General features: G+C 40.2%; 3 protein-coding genes across 3 annotated transcripts; 1 reads left to right on the top strand and 2 right to left on the bottom strand.

Moving 5' to 3' along the window:
- Positions 1-350: 350 nt before the first annotated feature.
- On the bottom strand, positions 351-5,202 carry NDUFB5 (NADH:ubiquinone oxidoreductase subunit B5). The gene is made up of 6 exons (XM_080604622.1): positions 5,043-5,202; positions 4,384-4,469; positions 3,431-3,497; positions 2,574-2,635; positions 1,450-1,556; positions 351-600 (listed from the first exon to the last, which is right to left on the bottom strand). The coding sequence occupies exons 1-6, from the start codon at positions 5,158-5,160 to the stop codon at positions 480-482; spliced, it is 561 nt and encodes a 186-aa protein (XP_080460748.1). The 5' UTR covers positions 5,161-5,202; the 3' UTR covers positions 351-479.
- Positions 5,203-5,249: 47 nt separating this feature from the next.
- Positions 5,250-9,074, top strand: MRPL47 (mitochondrial ribosomal protein L47). Its single transcript, XM_080604621.1, has 7 exons — positions 5,250-5,393; positions 5,983-6,128; positions 6,396-6,456; positions 6,775-6,871; positions 7,184-7,314; positions 8,258-8,353; positions 8,773-9,074. The coding sequence occupies exons 1-7, from the start codon at positions 5,290-5,292 to the stop codon at positions 8,888-8,890; spliced, it is 753 nt and encodes a 250-aa protein (XP_080460747.1). The 5' UTR covers positions 5,250-5,289; the 3' UTR covers positions 8,891-9,074.
- Positions 9,075-10,344: 1,270 nt separating this feature from the next.
- On the bottom strand, positions 10,345-19,874 carry ACTL6A (actin like 6A). The gene is made up of 14 exons (XM_080604604.1): positions 19,720-19,874; positions 19,008-19,084; positions 18,643-18,817; positions 17,949-18,049; positions 16,480-16,577; positions 15,708-15,802; positions 15,322-15,428; positions 15,153-15,242; positions 14,910-14,971; positions 14,489-14,603; positions 14,046-14,126; positions 12,993-13,088; positions 12,156-12,242; positions 10,345-11,645 (listed from the first exon to the last, which is right to left on the bottom strand). Exons 1-14 carry the CDS (start codon positions 19,742-19,744, stop codon positions 11,565-11,567), a joined length of 1,290 nt encoding a protein of 429 aa, XP_080460730.1. The 5' UTR covers positions 19,745-19,874; the 3' UTR covers positions 10,345-11,564.
- Between the last annotated feature and the right edge of the window lie 3,598 nt (positions 19,875-23,472).

The raw sequence follows: 23,472 nt of genomic DNA, 5'->3' as shown, positions 1-23,472 counted from the left end.
AAATACTTTTCTAAAGTGATAGGTATAACTCCAATATTCCAAAGATCTAAAGGTATTTTGCTTTCTTCATTTTCCACAAGTTGTCTGACACAAGGTGCTGTGAAGGAAATAAGTCTCACAGTTTCTCATACCTTTATTTTAAAACTACTAGAAATCACATGATAAAGACTAACATTACCAACTTGTTTCGCATACACTAGGTCACAGAGGCCATTCTATATTGATGCCCTGGAGAAAAAGGGTAAATGTTGGCCACTGACAAAAGGCATTTTCTCTGATTAATAACTTTAAAAGCTATGAGATAAACTGTCACACAGTTTCTTTCAAGTTATCAATATCAACACAAGCACTTTTTTTTTGTGTTTATTTTTTATTATTATTTCCAACAGTACACAGCAGGACGTATATTCCATAGTTTTGTTGGTATTCCACAATTTGTTGGTATGCATTTAAAACTGTGCATACTACCTTCAAACTGTTCAATTGTCAGGTGTGGATTTCACAGAATTGTCAATAAGATTTTTATCAGGTGTTTCATAATGATACCACGGTCCATCTCCCCTCTGCCTCATCAGTCGGCGTGCCTCCAACTCCGTCATCCTAAAAAAAAAAAAAGGAGCACCATAAACAACATGAAGTCTCTTGGTTTTGATCAAACTGTTTAACATCTGGGCGTTACTGACAGCAGCAATGAGTTTAGCATCTACTGTTTATTCATACTATTGAAACATAGGTAATACCAAAATATGAAGAGTTCAACTAAAACACGAACTATTAAATCCTTCTATTTCATTTTTTTAGCAAGTTATCTCACAGGAAAGTCATAAAAGTATTTGCAGGAGTTCTGTTATCGGTCCTTGCTTAGAAAGGAGCTTGACAGTTTTTATTACAGCTTTCAGCTAAAAATAAATAGAAGAAAAATAGAACTGAACGTGATGGTCGAAGGTGCTATGCTGCCTTGGTCCCAGTAGCAACGGTTTGCGAAACTCAGACTTTCTTCTGTTACCACAGTTTACTCTGAGTAAGTCTAGAATAAACCTAGAACATTGCCATTGCTGCCCACAAAAATTTCAACAGCAGCAAGGAACGTGACCAGTCCTGTAAATTGTGTCATTTAGCTTCTCAAGCCATAAGCATTTGCAGAGGCAAAAAGAGCTGTCCATTTCCTGACTCAGGAAGACGTACCTATAACTTTATAAATACAAACTGTTTTGAAGAGATACTGCTGTTTCACAAGACTGCCCTAGGATTGTTGCAGTTCTGGTAATCGTAAAACTGAGAAGGCAGGGATTACAACTTCCAGGGGGGCACAGCCAGTACAGCAAGCACGAGGGTGATGTTCAAGCAACCAAGTACACTATGTCAGCATTCAACTCACCATTAAGCAAAATACAATACTCAGCTACAGTATGTACTAACATTTAAAAACACCCTAACAATACAACATACCTCAGGTCAGTTTTCTTTGCTTCAATATCAAGCAAAGCCATATGCTTCTCATAGTTCTTTTCAGGGGGGTCAAAGAAGTAACGAGCTATCCAGCGACTTATAGGGTGCTGGAAAACACAAAAGCAAAAATTATGCACGTAATTTCCAAGTAGAAATGCCATCATACTTAAATCATGTAACATGTTCCCAATCCTGAAGACACGATCAACACTATTATTATTGTCAGAATGACAGCACCCATAAAGTTAAAAACATGCTCAACTATTTGTAAGATCAGAAGCCTAAAATGTTAGATTTCATTTGCTGTTTCTGTTGTCGAATGCCAAAATAAGCTACAGAAGAATATTCTGTAGCAAAATGAAAAACAACAGAAGACATTCAATTCATTTTCTTTCTGTTGAAGGAAAGTTCTTTAAACTGCCACTGTCATTACAGAAGTGGATTCCAAACCTCTTACTGTAATCAGTAACATTTTAAAGTATTGCTACGGCATAGAAGTCATTTTAATAGGAACAAAAGTTAAATGAGTTGAAAGAGTCATAACAGTATTGCTGGGTTCAGTTGCTTTCTAAGAAAACCAATAAAGTGCTTGCAGTAAGAATGTTGAGTTTTCTGATCATAAAAATCTTCAATTCCAAATTTAAAAGCACAAGAGATGGTGGACTTTGAAACAACACTAGCAAGTAATACAGAAGAAAGTAACATCACTTTAAACTCCAGTTTCTTAAGAGTTGTAGCTCAAAAGCGATAAACAAAGACAAAAACTGGATGCTAAGTATAAAAAGTTCTGTACGTGACACAGTCAGACCATTCGTACTGTTTAGGAATGTTATAAAAGAATTCTTGGCATATAGCTTCAGCAGTTTACTTGCATAAAGTTAGAAATCATTTGCATCTACCTATGTCAACAACCAGATTTCCTACAGCAGCATGCACATTCCATAAAACTGAAGAAAAGCAAGTTTGCCAAACTTATAACTGGACAACTCAAATTCTATTACTCTGATACCCAGTGGCAGGGATGTGTCCGTTCTCGCTACCAGACTCCACACAGTTTACTCCCAAAACTAGCATCAAGAGGAAAGCTGTCCCTAACGCATCACCCCTTTACACGTTACACTCACTTTGTAGTATTCCCAGTATTCTGGAACATAACCTTCAGGAATCTCTGCAAGTTCAGCTTCACCTGATAAGGAATGATCACTTCATTATTACTTCATTTATTTCAAGTATTTCATATGCTGCCTTTCACATTAAAACAAGCAAAATCCAGCAACAACAAAAACCAACACTATTTCACATGGAGAGTACCTAATCCCTCACCTTGAACTCTACTGAGAAAAAATGGACTTCTTGTAATTTTCCCCAGACATTTCACATGTCTAGCTCATAGATTTTAAGCCATGTACCAGAAGGGTGAAATGGACAGACATAAACAGCTATACAGAAGAAATCATTAAGATCAAGTCCACAGAAATGCCCTTTAAAGTATATAAGCTGAAAGCATGTTTTTTCTAATCTCTATGTTCAATTAATTCCATATTATTACAGTAGATTAAAACAAGTATAGCCAAGCATAATTTGGATTTTTTTCAAGATGAAAAGCTACAATTGCCGTGTATGCAGCTTTCTTAAAGAAGTATGCAAAACAAAGTAAGAAAGACTCCTTATTTGGATACAGAAGAACTGTTCTCTAAACCTCACTGATGTCTGAGCTACCAAAATATGGAATTTGTCAGTTTTTAAAAAGGTGGAAAGTTTTTTAAAAAATCAACAACTACAAAAAGAAAAAAAATTACTGAGAACATCTTCTATGTACTTACACAAAATTACAGTAATTCTTAGACCTATTTCATGGTCTTCCAAAGAGCAAGCCTCAAATATTTGTGTATTTTTTTTCTCTATCCAGCATGCTTAGCTTCCATTTGTCCATTTAATGATCATGAATGTGTACTTAGCTTGGTCATGACAGAGCACTCACCAATGAAGACGTTGACATACGTTATGAACAGCGCCACTGGTATCCCTGTCAGAAATATATAGAATCTCTGTAAAAGGGATAAGGAGAAAAAGGATCAGTGCAGAAACTCAGAAGCCTGACAAAATTTAGATGAAGTTATTTTGAAAATTCAGTAACACACAGTAATTCTTAGTTTTACACTCATAGTTCAGATAGAAACGTTGTATGTAAAGTTACATTGCTGATTAAAATCAGTTAATTAACAAACTAGAGTACAGGAACCGCGATGCTGTTATCAGTCCATGGGCCAATTTACTTCAGCACTCGATCTCCCAGATAGGTCAGCGTCTGCAGAAGCATTTCCCTGAATGCTGCCCCAGCATCTCGTGATGACTGGCTTCAGCATTTAACTGTAATGAGGCACTACTACCGATGCAATATAATCCAGCGTGAACATAACCATTGCTACCTTTGGTAGCTGTGGAAGACAGATAAAGGCCGCCTGACCGCACAAAACGAGTAGGATCAGGCTAGCTGTTACGAGCGTAAGGGGTGCTTGTCATGGGTCGAACTCAGGTCAGGCTTCCTAAGTCTAAATCTCTGGTGTTATTGGTCTAGATAACTGAAGGCAAACCCAGCAGAAGAGTAACCTAATATGTTTTAGAGAGGAGGATGAATTAGAAAGCATTTGCAGATTATGCATATATGAACACAGACACATAATATAAAAACACTAATACAGTATTAACTATCTCAGTCTTTGCTCTGATGCTAACCTTGTATCTTTTTACTTCATCAGGCTTTTATGACATAAAACAACAATTTTTTAGAAGGACTGAAAATTCTTGTTTATATGAATAGCACTAACACATTTCAGATGCTTCACATAAAAAAGGAAAAATAAGATTTTAGAGACTCTTAGACACATTCAGAATAACAAATCTGCTTGTGTATTACGTTTGTTTTAAACTCACCAGCAAACTCAGAAATCGAGCATCATAAAAGTTCGTTGCCTTGATAATAAACATTCTCTTCCCATGGCTGCTGTATCGGACAGGAGCTGAAAATTGAACCAAGGCATTATGGTTTTTAATCCGCTTGTTGGTTGGACCGGGACAAAGTCAACAATGCAGGCAAAGGACAGAGGAGCGTACAGCAGTGACCGAGAAGCTACGAGCTGGTTTGCTGGAGGATAATGATGCTCCTAAAGCTTGCCTCAACTAATTTACTGTTTGGATTGAATGAACGTTTCTCTTCCAACTTTATGGACTGATTCATCCCTACGTGTACGTCCCAACAAACACATTACTGAGCCCAATTACTTCTGCACAGGGCCAATCATAGGATCACAGGTTCATCTCGCTTGGGGAAGACCTGTTACCCGTAGCTCGGGACCACAGACCAGGAGAGAAGCCCAGCAGCCCGGTACGACAGGCGCTTCGCCCACCACCACTTCTGGCCCAGGGGCCGAGCCCCTCGGGCCGGGCCGGGCCGTGCCAAGCGCCCCCCGCAGCCGCTCGCCGGCCCCGCGGCCTCCCGCTCCTCGCTCGGGTCACCTCCGCTCCCCAAGGTCACCTCACCGCCGGGACCTTCCCCTCCATCCCCTCCGTCCCCGCAGCCGCCGAGGCCCTACCGACGGTGCCGGGCAGGCGGGCGGCCCCGGCGGCCCAAGGGAGCCGAGCGCTGCCCCCCGCCGCCCGCCGCGCTCCCCAGGCAGCTGCCGCCCGCAGCAGCAGGCTCATGGCCGCCATGGCTGGTGCTGGCAGCGGGGCGGGGCCGGCGGGCGGGCGCGAAGCCAGGCGGGCGCCATTTTGAGGAAGGGCAGAACGCTCCATATGCTTCCGGCGCCTTCGTACGCGACGTCCGCGGCGCCGGGGAAAATGGCGGCCGCCGCCACCGCGGTGGCAGCCCTGGGCCGGCGCCTGACGGGCGCGCTGCGGCTCGCGGGAGCGCGGCCGGGCTGGGCGGCTACCGGCATCCCCGGGTAGGCACCGGCGGGACCGGGGGCTGCGGGGCCGCCTGAAGGTGGGGGAGCGGCGGGGAGCCCGGGAAGCCGCCCGTGGTCTTTCTCGGTGGGCGCTGGGCAAAGGGTGCGGGGGTCCGCGTTCTGGGACCTCTGCTGAGGTGCGGGGCTGTGGGGCAGTGTGAGGGGAAGGAGCCACTAAGTGTAATATTGAGACCTTCCACCTCTGTGCTACCGGTTTTTGCACCTTATTATGCTTATAGGGTGTGTTTTCTTATTCGTGCTTCTACTAGGTATTTGCTTAAACGCACCTTCTGCTTATACTAGGTATTTACTTAAACTCACCATCCTGAATGGTGTTGGTCATTTATTTATTCTTTTCTTAATTTTAAAATCTGTATTTGTTTTCTTGAGTATAAATAAATTGTAATTGAGACAAGGGAACACAATACCAAGATGACACCTTTGAAGAACTGAACCCACATCTTCTGCCCCAGACCCTGGTGTTTCTCAGCCTTTAGGATCTGTGTCTTCATGAAAGAAACATCCCTATCTATCTAGATGTTATTTTTTTGTGTAATATGTTGTTCTTCCTTTAATTGTTATGCAGATTAACACGGAACCTATTCCACAAGAACCTGGCAAAAGTTGAGCCCCCCCATCAATTGAAATTTCTGCATACTACTCTGTCTCGGAGTGGTCTGGAGGAGTTTTTTGATGATCCAAAAAACTGGGGAGAAAAAACAGTGAAGTCTGGTGAGTTATATTTAGCATTTCTGGTAGCAGCCTTTGAGCCACATAAGCTCAGCTGACATTTGCCCTATTCTTTTGAATTGTAGAAAGCTATGTAACTATGACTACAAGTGCAACTAAATATCCATAAGGATAGCTTTGCAAGAAGTATTATATTTTTTATAACAACATACTTGTTCTGTTGATTAGCTAGGCCAGAAAAAGCACACTTGCAGAACAAGAAAACTTTATTAAATTAATATTTATTGACTTTTTTTTTTTTTTTTACAGGGGATGCATGGAATATAAAACAGCTAAGGGGCAAGAGTAGCGAAGACTTGCACAAACTTTGGTAAGTTTTAGTGAAGTAGCTTTTCTTTTGTCACAGCAGCTCTGCTTTTTTTTAATAAAATGTGTCTGTATTAGCCAGCAAATCCATTCTGCCAGCCAGCTGTGCATACATAAGCGTGCTTTGGCCTTGAAGCATCCCAAATCCTGATACTGCTCAGAACATGGAAGCTGTTCTGCAGGTGGTTGTTTTGTAGGTGTGTCCAGTACAAAGGGTTCAAGTTCAGTACAGAGCCCTGTGTACGGGCTAAACCAGTGAACTAGTGAATAATTGCTGGTGTATCTAGAAATTAATTTTGAAGTACTGTGCTTTCTGATCTAGGTATGTCCTACTGAAGGAAAAAAACATGCTTTTGACTTTAGAACAAGAATCAAAGAGACAGCAAAGGCCCATGCCAAGTCCAGAACGATTAGAAAAGGTAACTTTTTCATATTAGCTAAAAATCTAAGCAAAATGGCTGAGTGAAAGGTGAAGCATTCTCAAGCTTGTTAAAAAACATTTTTTAGATTATTTCTCTTTGTTTAGTACAAGCACAAACACTGCTCAAGTGACATAGGGGGAATGACCTCTTCACCTGTTAGTCCACAGGTGTGAGACTACTCACGATGGAACTCCTAATACATTTGACCTATCATTTTCCTTTAAGTTTTGTCAGAGATCTTCATTTGAGGTCTGAAGTTGTCAGCATTGTGTTTTGTTGGCCTATCCTGAAACTATTTCCTATTTCCAGGTACAAAAATCTATGAAAAATATTGACTTGGTAGTCAAAGAAAGAGAAACTGCTTTGAGACTTTTACAAACTGGCCATGAAAAACCAGTACCTGGCGAGTGGAGAAATGACTTCTTAGGACGCACCTACTGGTATGGAAAAGAGAACTTTTCTTACGTATTTTTAAAGTTTTCTTAGGGTATTTCTCTTGATCAGAAAAACCTTCTGTTCTAATCATTAAAGGACACACATACTCTATAGAAAGAAGCAAGTTTTCTAGTCAGCATTCAAGGGCTTCTTGAGTTATTAATTTTTAATGTGGTTGTAATTGCTGCTAAATAATTGTGCGGTTAAACTCAACCATTAACTGTAACAAAATTAATTCTATGCAACTGACAGGAATTCTGCAGTGGGAGGATGTCTGCTGCTGTGGTGATTCTGTAACACATGAAGGAACTAGAGAGAAGGGTTCAAGTTGAACTGTCTGGACTTCCCCAGTTATAATACAAAATCCATCTATTGAGGGACCATATGCAGAAACTCTGCAGTACACCTAACAGTAGGGCTGATGCAATCTGAATGCATGGGAGGCTGTAGATAGGTCTACACAGGCTATCTGTGCAGTCCATATGCAAGAGAAATCCCAAACAGAAATAATAGTCTTAGATTTAGAGGGCAAGACTTAGGTTGCTCAGGCAGATTTGCACTTGACATGGCACTCAAACACAGGCATTCAGAAGAAAACTGTAGTAGAAACAAAGCTCTCTTCACACAGTCTGTTTACATCAACTTTTGAGAATTCTCTTATGAAGAAATAACACTTTAAACTATAAATGGAAAGAATCACTATCCGTTTTGGGCCCACTCTTCAGATGTTTACAATTTTTAAAGTAAGACTACTTTCTACAGAAAGATGCTGAGCTATGTTTGAAATGTAGAGTTACAAACGAAGCCAGCAGAGCTGAAAGTAAATACACAAATACGAGTTTTATGATCTACTGATCAGACCATGCTATCACCCAAGAAGTCTGGTAGAGATCAAGAATGGAGATAAAACGTATATGTCCTAAAATCACTTTTATCAATCTTTAACAGGTATACATACAAGGAATGGCCAATACCGTGGTACCTGAACAAAAAATACAAAAAAAGGAAATTCTTCTACTTACCTCACGTGAATCACTTCATCAGGTAAAATGAAGTTTTTGACATAGAAGAATATTTTCATATGTTCCTCAGTTTTCCCTCTTCCACTGTGCAAGGAAGAGTGTTTTGTTCTTTTTTTTAAACCGTGAGTAGACTGAAAACAAGGCTTTTGTAAATTACGCTTTGCTGTTTCTTTTCGCTGTTCTAATCTGTTATTAGGAGATTTAGCTATCTATGAGGTTGTCTTTTACATGCGATTTAAAGAATTCCTCCCAGAGACTAATTTCGTATAGCATTCAAAAGCAGAAGACAATAATGAGTCTGCTTTGCAGGCATTTTTACCTATCAAAAACAAATTAATACTGAAATCATTACAGAGCAGGAGCATCTACTTGATTAGGGTGGTGGGCTCATCAAGGATGTTACACACTGCCTGGAAAGTAACTATGCTTTCTTTATTTCAGGCTCAGACTTGAAAAACACTTACGTGTAAGGGCAAGACGACAAAACCTAGAGAAGAAGAGGCAGAAGGTCTTACATATGAAGTTTCCTCATCTTGCTGTAAAATCTCAGAGCCAATAATGTTTTCGAAGAGTGCTGCAAGCACTTGGTTGAGTGTCTTTGTGACTGGAACATGGGAGCAAGTTCTGAAACCAGGGGACAATTTGACTGAGTGTTCCTGATGGTTTTCCATCTTTATTTTATCCCACATTTGGACCTAAATTAAATTTGTGATCTGAAATTAAAGAGCAGCTTTAGTATGTAACTCCAATTAATCCTACCATTTTTTTTCTAGAAATATTTAAGAAGCAGCACTAAGCAGCTCTTATAAAAGTGAAACATATGTTATGAACAGTGATGAGCAGCCAGGTGAAGGCATAAAGCATAGGGGTGTTTACCTGCTTTAGTTTAACAGATGTGTATTGAAACCTGAGAGAAACATGAGAACCTCTAAAGCTCACACACCATGCTTTGTTCCCTGATCAGCTGAGATAGTTGTATGTCATCTAAGTTATGCGTGCATTCTACATAAATGCAGGGGAAATTGGGCTGTTAGTGAGTTCTGTTCATGCTGCTACTAAGTTCGGCAGTCCGCTGCAAGGAACTGTTTCCCTACTTTGAGTCTGGACTGTTGGAAAGCATTAAATATTTAACACATGAATTTTTAACAATGCAGTCTTAGTACTTGTATTTCTAGAGAAATATGACAAATTCAAGTACTTGTGCAGTGTTTTTTGAGTGCAGAAAGTGTTTGGAGAAATACTGGTAATAGTCTTCTGTGGAATTAAAGAGGAAGGCATGGAACCTTTTACTCATCATTACTGCTCTCACTTGGTGGTAAACACCAACTTCATGAAAGCTTTTAACCTTCAAAGGAGGTTATGTAGAAATTTAGAATGAAGCCCCCATTTTACACACACAGTCTCTCAGGAAGCAGACGTGCTATGCTACATAATCTGGTAAGACACCAGAAACTCCAAGGGAACCACAACTGCATTAAGATACATTCATCTCCATCATCTTGACCTGCTCTGCATCACATGAACTACCTTCCTCATAGAGGGACACTCTTTACAATGGTGACAAAACTCCAGAACTTGTTTTGCTCTTTCCACTCTAAAGAAACTAAACCACTAAACCACTCACAGCTATTACCATTGTGCTGTAATTACTATAATTCTTTTGTTTTATGAAGATAAGAGTTGATAGTCAAGGAAACCTAAGTGCCTGATGTAGAAGGAAAACTTTGAATTTACAGTCAATTCTCAAAGAGAAACAAATTAAAAGCCTACTTTATCTCTTCACCTCTAGCTACAAGCTGTCCGCTCCTCTTAGTACTTCAATGATGCCACAGCAACTTCATGCTTGAACGCAAACTTAAGTCTTTCTTCCAGTGTAACAACAGCAGGTGATTGTATCGTGTTGTAGCTGACTTACATTTGCTTCCTTTTGAGAGAGAAGTATGGTTTGTCAACAACTTTGAAAACAACTTTGTCTCAAAAGCCACCTGATTACTATGGTATGACAAAAACAGGTTGTTTTGATAATTACTTTATTGCTTGGAGGTAACATGAAACTGTTTTCAACTAGAGGCCCCAGCATTATTTACCCACAAGGTCTTTTAGGGTACCGAAAACATAGCAGTATTTATATTTTTTTAAATCAGTTAAATGCTATTTGGTTTTCCACAGCTTTTAGAATAAGGAGCAAAACTTCACTGTGTCACAATACAGAACATCATAGAGCTGTAAATTTGAGTTGCTTCGCAGCAGCGCAGAGCTGCATTTTGATAGCCAGTTCCTGCTGAAAAAGTCATCCCACTTCCTCTGCCCGAGTGCACGCTCCCCATGCAAAATGCAGGCACTTACTGACCTCACTATGAGTCAGCCAGAGCTAAACCAGCAATAAACAAGCAGCGACTGCCCCTCAGAGTTACAGCTCACTGAAAAATGTCAAGCCACATCCTGAGGTCTTCTCTGACTATTCCCCTAGTCTTGGAAAGACAATTCTCTGCTTTACTTTCCCTGTCTCTAAAAAGTTTTGCTTCTCACCTACAAAGGCATTCAGCACATTATATACATTCTTTAGAAATCTAGTGGAAATAAATGATTGTTTACTGAAACAAAATTGCTCCATAGTAGAAAATTAGCAACCAGTGCATAATGTAACATTCACTAAATGGAATGTAACACTCCATTAGACAGTAAAAGTTTACCCTGAACTGACTGCCCTATAGTAGATTAGTAAATACAAACTTTCCATTTTTAAAACAGAAGAGTAACTGTTTCTCTGCAAGTACTCACAAAGTTGCTCAAATAAAAAAAAAAGAGCAAGTTTCATTAGGAGAGAAGTAAGCAATTTAAGGCCAAAGTACTAGCAAAGGAAGACTAATATATGAAAGTAGACTAGACATTTTTAATAAATTTGTGCAGGCATTTGCAAGGTTATGCCTCTATCTATTAGCTAACCTGTAAAGCTGTTCCCAGGAAAAGATACTAGAGAAAATAGACATTTATACAAAGTTATAAAATGCTCATTATATGAATTATTGCTTTACAAAAGGACAAACATCCTTTTTCTATGATAGTACCAATTAGGTCTCTCAAAATTTCTAAGGTTTGTTAAAAATGGAACTTGAATAATGCAAAAAATCCAATATAAATTTTCTACAAAAGAGTCCATCCCATTCCTGAGTATGCTAAAGCTATAAATCAGAAGAAGCACTGAGGAAGCAGCAGTTTTCACAGTAAGAGGTTTAAGGGCATTTTCTTTCTACGCACTGTTTCCCTCCTTCCTCATATTCTTGTTTAGAAATCCACATCTGTTGAAAAGTACCCTACAAAAACAAAACAACAACAACAAAAAGGAATTAATGTTAAGTGAAATATTAAATTTTCATAGAGGGAAGAACAAGCAAGTCAAATGATGTAAGACTGACTCCACATGCTTCATAATCTTTTTCCTTTGACTTTCATAGCACTAGTGATTAAACTAAAGATAGGAAGTTGCAGTACCAGAAGCTGATTTCAGCTGCCCTTTCTGATACTGCTAAATGAATCCCCACAAACCTTTCCAATACTCAGTAATTTGGACAGTGAAGTTCATGCACGTGATGAAGGAACCGGTTTGCAACTTTCATGATATACTATATACGTGTCATTTTTACGTACCATATTTCAAAAGCCTGCACCTTGCCGTTAGAAACGGGAGGCAAATTAAGTTTGGACTGATCAGAAGCGCTCAGATAATTATTGCTCCAGTAGCACAAACTCTTCAATGCACACGTATATGGAATTAAGTTTTTGGGTAACAGCGCTGCATAACACAGTAACAGAGGTTTACTAACCAAAGAAGCCAAAATTGAACCACCAATCCACGAGCTGAATCGCCGCTCCACTGTGGTGTTGTTTGCTATCAATTTCAGGCGCATGCTCTGAATAGAAAAGGAGGTAAAATGAAAGAACAAATCAGGTCCAAATTCTAGGCTAGTGCCCTTTGGTCACATGAGGAGGACAGCACAAAGAACTTGGTGTATATACCAATATGCAGGTGGAAAATACCAATTTTATTCATCTTGCAGTAGAGCTCACCCACCCTGTATTTAGAATCCCGGAATAGCCACATTGCAACAGAACAGAAGTATATCTGCGTTTTATCATGTCTCCCAACAGGGAGCAGCAGCAAATGCTTGAGGCTAAAAACATAGCAGGTAAAGAGCAACACTACTCACAGGACTACTTAAAATGTGTACTGGGTCTAAAATGTCTAACGTCATCGACCCTAAATTCATTAATCAGTTTTGGACTGACAAGTGACAAGACTTCAGATAGAATGACTGAATGTGCTTCAAGCTAGCCAGCAACACTTCAGGAGAGAGGCCATCGAGGGAAAGAAGGAGCAACTATTGCTTAGGGACAATTACAGAACTTGGAATCACGATCTGAAAGCGTAAACGGAAGAGCATACTATCATAAAAGCAGCTATTTGCTGAAACTCATATTTCAAGTTTCCAAGACTTGTTTTTGTTTGTTTGCTGTCTTTAGAGAGGCAGGAGATCTTATACCCTGCAGAAATCCCTTCAGCTGCTGGGCTCCTAACAAAGTCAAAGGTACAATACATACTTGTGTATTTATGCAGCAGAAAAGCAAAGTGATAAATACAGTTATATAAAGAGGTGTTTTACCGGTGGAGTTTTCTGAGACAGCTCTCTGTTCAATCTATCTGTGAAACTCTGTATTAGGGTGTTTCCTCCTGCTACAATCACACTGCCATAGAGGCCCTAAAAAGACAATAAGCAACATATGTTAATCCTGACATCATTCTGAAAACAACTTTCACAGAATGTATTATCAACAGCAATAACCCATCGCTTGATATCAACAATACTACATCTCCCAATCCAATTAATTGTAATCGTGTGAAAAATATTTCAAGAGATCTTAATGATGAACTATACAAGGAAGACAGAAGCTGTGTGATTAAAGATTCTAAATGATTTCACAGAATATTTTCTGCTGTACAGAGCCCTACACCTACAGGTGCCTTCTCTATCCAAGCCGATCGTTTTCTTTGTGATTGGAACATCTGGCTGAAATGAAACATTCACAGCACTGAAACAGTTTTCCATCTTATTAATGCTGCACTTGGGTGAACACAAGTCATGGCCTAGCCTACACAGCCAGCCTGACTCTCCATCTAAGAGGAAAAATTTTTAAACTAACCCCCAAGCAGTCCACATCAAATTGGAATCTTTTCAAATTGACACCCAAAAATAGGAGAACACTGTTTTAAGTTTTCCTCTAAAACCTCTTCCCTTCCTTCTACTTGCCCCCAAACATCCCATGATTGGTTATGTTTAAAAAGTACATTTCAAGAAGCCCAGAAATCTGAAGATAACACCCAAAGTTACAAGCACAAAATGATCATCTCATCTGAAGCTAATCCACATTATGCACTACCAGCCACAAAACCTAGACGTTAGCTACTTACTCAGTGTTTCTACCTATATATAGAAGTCAAAAATCCCAATTTAGCATTTTGTAAAACAAAACGGGAATCCTACATGTTCTTATATACAACTATGTAATACTTAAGAGAATTATTCAAATGTGTTTACCATTATCCTAGGAAGTCTGTATTTCTTTATCAACCACTTTCTGTGCCTCCTCCTTCCGCCCCAGAACTCTATCAGCACAAGAAGCATCTATGCCTTAACCAGTACATGTCTCACACTTACCGGCCTGATGTCTATATCACACATTCCAACGCTTGTTGTGACAACATGGCTCACACCCAGCATCGTGTTACCAGATAGACCCTAGAATTAAAATTAGTAATTCACACATCATCACTTCAAAAGAGCAAGGCATACCAAAGGCCTGAATGACTTGAATGAACAAACGTTATTAAAGAGGGAGCAAAACATTTTTAGGGAAAGAAAGAAGAAATATTTCTATTTTTCCATTCAGCTAGCTCATCACTGTCCATTTTGAACTACATTTCCTCCTTTACTATCCTGACCCTAATAAAACAACACAGGTAAATTTTACTGCCCCAGGAACCACATGATAAAAATACGCACATACAAATCAGGAAATTAGGAACATCATACAAAAGGAAGCCATGTGATAAACTAGTGATTTAAAGCCTTCCAATTACTACACATCATAGTTGTTTTACCTTTACATTAGAAGGGTCAAATAATCCCTCAGGGATTTTTAGACGCTCGGCACCAAAGTCACAGTTATAGCCATTAGGGAACTCATAATGAACCGTTGGCATCTGTGCTGCTACCCTGGAGCAGTCAGAAAATGACACATTAAAGTACAATGCAAAATACAATGTCACCTAAGTAGCATTATAAACTAAGGTTTCAGAGAGAGTATTCTGATTGGTATGAATTACACTTTTGATAATATTATGATGTCATGCATCTTGGAATATTAAATAAACTATCACCTGCATGTATATTATTTTTCTGTTTTCAGAAATAAACAGATTTATCTAATTGCCTTCTGTAATAAAACAAGCTGACAGCAATGAACAGGCGAAGTTCATTGAACAACTGATAATTTTGCAAGGATGAAAAATGGTGACGTACTGTTCATCATAGGTTGAATCTGATACTTGGAGGACAGAAGCTTGGAAGTCCTGAATGACACACTATGGAGATAAGAATTATACGGTTACAAGAATATCTGTCTATATTTCAATAGAATTTATAGAATCAATACTGTCCTTTTTAACATCTTCCATTTCTTTAAGAGGAAAATCTGACGTACTTGTAAACAAGACTGCTTTACGGGATGCCTAGGGGAGTTTGAGAGTGGGAGAAGTGACTTACATTACACATGTAGTTGTGCCAAGATCTAGTGACCTGGGGTAACTTCTCTTTTCTCTTCCAATTTGCTGGTGACCCCTCACGAACTGCCTCCTGAGATTGTAGGGAATATGATCATCAGTTCATCATCTGAGCCCAGACGAACACTTACTAAAAGAAGTTACTTTCCTACCTTTGAAGCAATCATATAGGGAGGAATTATCTCAATATTCATTTCCTGGAACAGTTCTCGGCACTGCATAGTAATAAAGTCTCCTGCAAGCGGTGATTTTACAATTCCTAAAAGACAAAAAAAAAAAAAAAAAAAAAAAGAACAAAAACCTGAAGACATCCCACCAACCTGGAATGCACTGAAATCAGGATGAACTCTTCCAGCAAACTCTTACTTGTCAGAAGGTACTGTTGGGTGGTGTTTATTGTTGTGGATTGTTTTTTTTCCTTCATATTTAAGGGGACAGATACGCGTTTTAAAATAATAATAAAACTGTAAAAGCAGAAAACAATCCAACCTGACTTTGATACTGCTATGATACTGCTATTATCCATGAAAGTTTTTACCTTGTTGAAGTACATATCCATCATGCACTGGAATAGCAGTGGTGTGTGTTGCCCCACTATCCAAGATGAGACCTGTAGATCTCCCATTAGCAAAACTAGCCACAATGATTAAAGAAAATATTGTAATTTTCACCTTAAACAAAAAAAGCCATACAATTTGAGCATAATCAGGAATAAGGACCCCAATGTTTCATCACTTGGCTCTACAACTAGACTTGCTGTTTTCCCAGACACATCATCTTTCTATGAAGTGCACAACCTCATAGAGACAACATTTAACTTTGACCTGTGAACTAACTTGAGCTTTGGATGCACGAAGGTGACAACTCAAGTCACTACTACGCAGTAAGCTCAAAGTATATCCAATTCATTTAGATTCTAAAGGTAAAAACCTGTTATCAGGTTAAAATAATTACAAATATTCATCTTAAGGCTATGGGAACTTCAAACTCTATATTACTGTACCTAGTAGTCTGGACAACACCACTTCAGTTCTGTAATATTTTTACCAATGGTATACAATGAGAACCAAAAAAAAAAGAGACAAAAAAAATCACTGCATCCAAGGACAACAGTCAGAGATTGGGAGAACTTCAAAACCAAGTTCTAAAGTTAAGAAATGGAAGTTGTTTACTTCCTCCCAAGATGTTTATGGAAAAATTAATTTGAAGAAGAAAATTTAGACACGCTGTTAAACTAGGAGTTGCCTAGAATAGCTTTACTGTAACTTTCCAGGGGAAAAAAAAAGGCAGCACAAATTTCCAAAGGATACGCTGTTAGAACAGCGGTTTTACACAAGAAAAATGCAGGGATGTTGTAGTGTTCGAACATCAATTCAGTCAGCTTTTCACGCTTTGCTCTGGTATTCCACTAGAAGAAAAAAAACAGAAACATGTAAACAAAAAGAAGATATGCTCATTGTGCAGATCATTAGAGCACACTAAAAGAATGCTGGCAAGATGAGGAAATAATTAGTAGTTACAAAATATTAATGCTTATCTATCACTTAGGATTAAAAAAGTATCAACGTAAAACTACAGAAAAAAAATCTGAAAAATCAAGGGCAAAAGCGATACACTATTTCACTATTATAATAAAGAGTTCTTTGCACTTGTATGGGTCTTCCAGTATCAGTCCTTCAAGGAGCTTTCCAAAATAACTGACATGTCCATTTTACAGGGGAAAACGATAAATAAAATAACTTGCCTAGTTGAAAGAAAAATAAACCTAGGTTTTCCCATTTTTGAAATATCTTCCTACAGTTCTACTTTACCTGTGATTAAGTCAGGATATCTCAAATAATCTACACATTACTGAAAAAGTGCATTTTTTCCAAGTCGATAACTAAGATTAGTACTGTAAGGAAAATACAACGGAAGCCTCTATACAGACATCACTGAGCCGTCAAACAGGAAATAGGCACTGCAAACTCATCCATACTCCACCATGTACAATCGCCTTCTCAGAGGGTTCATGAAGGCAGTTCTGTTTCCCTGTTAACTTGTGATTCTTAAAGCTATTACAGAGAAAGCAAGAAATCCAAGAATTCACCTCACAAACATCAGCCAGCTACAATTCAACACGAGGAAAAAATGAAAGAGAAATCCTATTCATAAAGACTTTATTAAAGGTATGCAAAACTTTTGTATGGCAGGGCTACCTTACTTCTTCAGATTTTAACATCTGCCCTTTGAATACTGAACATTACTAACTGAAAGAAACTGTGTCAATATTTTATTCCAGAAATTTGCATTCATCCACCTCTCTTACCCTACACAACCATTTGCAGAAACGAAGACAAAAAAATGAAACTTCTTCACTCTACATATTATTCTCTGTGACATAATAAATATTAGATAGAAGACTGAATGCACTGACAAGTTTTTATTAAGTGTCAAGTATAACTTAAGACATCCACACATCTTTTTGCTTTTACTTTAAAAATCTTACTTTGCTGCCTAATTTTTTAAATTTATTTTCAGTAATCGAAAAACAGTAGTGCATTGAAAGTACTTTCTAACTCATGCCAAGTATTTCAAATTGTTGCCTTCTTAAGGCATTTTTAGTAATGCAATTATTTTCCAGAATCAGCAAAGTATTTTGAAATTTGTTACTTCTGTAATTAAATTTTAACATTTCTAAGCTACCAGCCAGTATCAGATTTCTCCAAGACCAATGTTCATCAATTCACCAAGAAGATACAGTTAAAACTTCTCAAAATGCAAAGCTGCTTTTACTCACTGGTGCTTCAGACATAAGGACAGGATGCAGACTTGCTTCAGATTTAATATGCATCTTGTAAGTGTGATCCAAAATTGCCTGGAAACTATCCCAGTCTTCAACTGTAATGACATTGAAGCAAACAGATTAGTTACTTCTACATTCTGGTCCTCTTCATAAACACACAAAGGTTTCCTGATGTCTTTTTTTTTTTGCATAAAGCTCTTCAGTCAAAAGCTGTCCTCAGCAGACCTACACCTCCTGTAGCACTTTCTGCTTTGCAGAATTGTATCATAACTCTGAATTACAATCGTAACGCTTAGAGAGGAAGAGAAGTCCACCAACATAATAAACCACCTACACTTTATTTTGTAAATCAAGTATCCGTTCTTACAGCCTATAGCCTCTGTTCATACACATTACAGCAATAAGCTTAAAAACCATTTCCAAAAATAGCCATTTAGCAAAGATGTCTAAATTAAAGCCATCAAACAAGGAAGAACTCTACAAGTCTTCTCTTAAGACAGGAAAACATCCAATATCATATTAAAATTTCTTTAGTGAAAGCAGATCTTTTTCTTTATATTCCTGTTCTCTAACCCCCAGGAGAAAAAAAAAGTTAACTTGTACAGTATCTATGTACATGAAAGCTATGACTTTCTGCAGCCTAGCAATGCAATTTTAAAAACAGGTAGAAAAAGACAGAGCACCATACTCATTCCATTTTTTAAAGGTGAAATGGCCTCCATATTTTCCCTCGGAACTCTCAGGGCATTGGTGTCTATGTAGTAAGTCGGGCCCCCTTGTTTGCCCTTGTCACCATCTATCTCCATCAGAGTGCTGCCATTGTCCCTTTCCAGCACCACACCAATCGCTGTTGGAAAATCAACCTGCAACGCAAAAGGTAAGCCATATATGCAAATGTGTCATGTTTTGCTTGGATTTTTTGCTAACAGAATTCAGAGCTTAACTTATTGAATACAGTAAGAATAATATAGATATATGTATTCTGAAAACTCATAACTAATAATCAAGTTCTAAGCCCACGTTATGTCTCGGCTGAGGCACGCAGCTCCTCACCTTTGGACAGTCTTCGCCTGCATAGCCTGCTCTCACTGTGTACGAGCCGATGTCAAAAACAAGAGCGCCGACTTCATCTGAAAAGATTGTTAACAAAGAGGCAGTGAATGGTTATTGCACTCCACTACAGTCCTGCCCTGAGCTTTCTCTGCCCTGTTTTGCTTGCAAGAACAGAAGAGCGAGTTGAAGCATCTTCTCCAAGGCGCAGAGGAAGTTCTGTATTGGAGACACCGGACAGCCGCCTGAAGGATGCTGAGCGGCTTTAACTGGGACGGATGTGGATAGACTGGAGCCAGGACACCGCTACTCCTTAACTATATATAAGCAGAAGGGGGATTTAACAGAAGGAGCACAGTGTCACCCAAACAGACCACCACACGCAGCCTTTGCCTTCTCTTGACGGCGAGGCTGACAGCCCGCACCCCGGGGGCCGGCCAGGACCACCGAGCACGGGGCAGGGCCCGCAACCACCCCCAGCGCCCCTCAGGGCTCCCTTGGGCCCCCAGCCCACAGCGGGGCGCCCCACACGCCCCAAAAACGCCCACACCCCCACGGGGGCCACCCGGCGGCCGCCTCCTCTACCTCAAGAAGCTGCGGGGCGGGGGTGGGGGGGGGCGGGGGGGCTCGGGCCGGGCCGCGGCCCCTGAGGGAGCTGCGGGGGCGGCCTGAGGGGGGGCGCCGGGCCGGGGGGTGGAGAAGGGGAGGGACTCACCGCCCCCGTACACGCCGCCGCTCATGGCTGCCGCTGGGCCCGCGCCGCGCCGCGCCTCGCCTCACCGCGCCGCCCGGCAACAAAAGCGCCCCGGGCCCGCGCCCCGCCGACCAATGGCAGCGCCGCTCCCGCCCGCCCTGCCCAACGGCCCCGCTCGGCGGCCAATCGGAGGAGGGGAACGGAGGGGTTTAGGTGGGGAGTAGCCAATCCTGAGGAGGGATGGGGAGGGAAGGGGAAGGGCGGTGCGTGAGGGGAGGGGCGAGGCGTGAGGGGAGAGAGGGGCGGAGGGCGCTGAGGGGGCGTTGATGCGTGAGGGGGCTGAGGGCGGGTTGGGGGGCTCGGCCGGGCAGGGCTGGTTGTGGAGAGGAGCGGTGGCTGCTGCAGCTGGCCCTTCACGCAGTCACAGAATCATTAAATCATTAATCATAGAATCATTAAGGTTGGAAAAGACCTCCAAGATCATCTGGTCCAGCCAAAGTCACCCACTGAACCATGTCCCCAAGCACCACGTCCAACCTTTCCTTGAACACCCGCAGGGACGGTGACTCCACCGCCTCCCTGGGCAACCCGTCCCAACGCCTGACTGCTCTTTCTGAGAGGAAATGTCTCCTCATCTCCAAGCTGAACCTCCCCAGGCACAACTTGAGGACACTCCCTCTAGTCCCTTCATCAAGTTGTTCCTGTGCCTCTCCGTTGGGTGCCCCTACTGAGAGTAAAATAAATGTGGGTTTGTTTCTTACATCAAGTGTCTTTTGGTAGCCCAGCCTTACGTTGTTCCCTTCCCTCTCGGGACACTCCTTTGCATGTCAGCGACCTCAGGACAAAAATTATTGCTAGCAGTCTCACTTCATCTTGTGTCAGTAGGTATTTCAGTGCTTCCTACAAAGCTTTGTTTCTTAGTTGTGACCTAGTTTCAATTATATCTTTATTTACACCAGATTTAATCAGTGAAGTAAGAAGGGAGAGAGAAGTAATGTTTGGTGCACCCAGTAGTTTTATTCAGGAGGTTCTGGAAAACTGTTGCGAGTGGAACAAAGACTACAACAAGTAGAGGAAGTTTCGGCAAATGTTATACTAGTGAAGGAGAGAAGCAGGCTAGATGTGTGTGTTTGGACTACAGCTCCAAAGATACTGTAATTAAAGTTAAACTGATCACCAGCAGTCTTCCCTTGAGTTTTGTCCTGGACCAAAGCACAGAAAAATTGTGAAATCCAAGAATAATGGACAATCAGTTGGGTGGTTTTATTTTAAGCGTGTTTATGAGAATGTCAGGACGTGGTTGGACGTATTAGCTCTCAAGGGTAAGGAGTTTAATTTGACACACAGTCTGATTCTCTGTTTCTTGAATGAGAACTTCATAATTCTATCTTGTAGTTTTTACGTAAGTTATAATACAATAAAACGGCAAAATATAGATGCTAGGATTAGGAAGATAAATAAATCTTGCTTTTTCACTACCACATAAACTCAGTGCACTTTGATTTTGTGTTATGAAATCTTTTAATGTTAATGTGTTATCATGATTTCCAGTATGTGGCACTAATACTCAAGGCAGAGTTGTTTGAGAAGGAGGAATTAGTTGCAGTTGGGAAAAGCAGTTCAGAAAAATTGGAATTAGAATTCCAGAGGACCTTGATTTAGCTTGTGCTTGTACTTAGGTTTTGTTGTAGTAATGGTTCATCATATTCATATGGTAATTGACACTTTGGGCCAGATCCTGCTTTCTCCACAACAGCTGCTTATGATTTATCAGCATGCCAGAAACAAAGACAACCTTGTGCTGCTTTATTTTCCTATAGTATTCAAAACAGAAGAATTCCCGGTGATGCCAGCAGAACATGTGTGACAGAGTAAAGAGGTGCATGGCTGCGTGAGGACATTCCTGTGCTTGACCAATCCTTCCTGCACCAGTGGCTGCTCAGGACCAATGGTAGGAATTGCAAGGTAATACACACTGGAAATCATGCTGATATCTGAAAGCCTTGGGTTTTGATAGGCATAAATCTGTGTACAGAGCCAAAAGAAAAGCCAAGTCTGTATACAACCAGTCCAGAGGATCTGGGGAGGGAAATTTAGGCTGTCAACTGCCTTGGTCTTTCTTTTTGCTGTCTTGCATTTTTATAGGAATTTACATCAGTGAAAAGTGTGCAGACCATCATCACTCTGTTTTGATAACATTATATGTGACTTTGCATCTACTTTGCAGCAAGTATGGATAGCCTCACAAAATTTACTGATTTACTGTATGTGACCAATTTAATAACTCTAGAGTTGGATGTTGACATAAATTGTCATCAGGAATAAATGGAATAATCATTTTAAAAGTCAGGCACGAATCAAGACACCAAATGTTGATACTTACTAGTAAGCAAAAGTTAATTTTATCAGTGATAGTCAGGAGAACGTGGAGCTTCCTGACTAACGCCCTGAGTGCTTTAAAACTTCATTAAGATGTAATTGTTTCAAGCAAGTGCATTCACCACATGCTCACCCTGTATAAAGCAATGTAGATAGTGATGTATATGTGAAGCCAAAACTGAACAGAATGATATTTTGTTTCTCAACAAGCTGTATTTCCCCACTGGGTTGTTGATGGCCTGTTTTTGAACAGTACCATACAACTGATGGTGAATCTCCCAGACTGCAGTGCCAACTTTCAGATTGTGGCAGCAAACTGGCTGTGACAATGGTTTATTCATAATGTCTGTCCTTCTCTGTTGATTGCAAAATGCGTGTTAAAGGTTTTATTTTTCTTATTTTCTGAAGAGGTCTTAAATGTTTATGTGAGCTAAAAAAGTATCTGTAGATGAAAAAGCAAAACAATCGTTAATACTCATTCACTCAAGAACTTTGTGTGACCTCTTAGCTTTCCGCTTTTGTTGCTGAAGTATTTGGGTACTTCGTTAGTTTTGTCAACATCCCTGTAAGGAAGGGAAGTATGAGAATAAATATGCTATCATCCTCCTGCAAAGAAAGAGCTAGGACAAACTAAATGCTATGTCTCACTAAGGGGCCTCAACGTTGCCACACTTTACCTTTAGGTTCGTACCTGAGACTGGAATCCAAGCACTGAGTTATGTTTCGTATAAAATGTACTACAGGCAGACACTTAAAAACTGTGAGAGCGTAGCCACTGTACCGGATCTTTGGGCTTAACAGTTGCAAATACTGAGGAGAGGAGCTATGTCTGAAATATGTTAACTCCACCAAGGGAGTCAAAGGAATATATGTCCTAGAATCCTCTTTTGGAGCTGGCGTGTCCAACTTGTTCATTTGCAAAAAAAGACTTGTGACTCACTCTCATTGTAGAACGTGATTGAAGGAAAAGGTGATGGTGCTTGCTGTTAGTATACCATTAACTTTCCATCACCAATAGATGGCCTGACTAATTTTTGAGGGGGGGGAAAGGGTAGGGAAAAAAAAAAAAAAAAAGAGAAGGCATGCTAAGGTGCCATCTGATTTTGGCTGGAATAATAGGGGCTAAGATGCACTGGAGAACAGAGGAAAAAATAATAATATTAGTGCTGCTTTATTCTTCTGAACCTGAAGTGTTTTATGTGAAACCAAACTGGAAGACTCTTTCCTTGTTCTCAACATGGTACAAATTCACAGAGACAGCTTAAACGTGAAGCAACACTTGCCTGGAACTGCTCCTGAGATAAAAGGTCTGCTGTGCTAAGCCAGTTCTGGCCAGAACCAACTGAACTGTACCTGTATTACCTTTCTCAAATGAGTCCCTTGTGCATGGATGTC

This window comes from Anser brachyrhynchus (genome assembly GCF_964034855.1).
Source record: "Anser brachyrhynchus genome assembly, chromosome: 9".
NCBI lineage: Eukaryota > Metazoa > Chordata > Aves > Anseriformes > Anatidae > Anser > Anser brachyrhynchus.
Note: the sequence above shows the minus strand (reverse complement) of the source record. Positions and strands in the feature narration are given on the sequence as shown.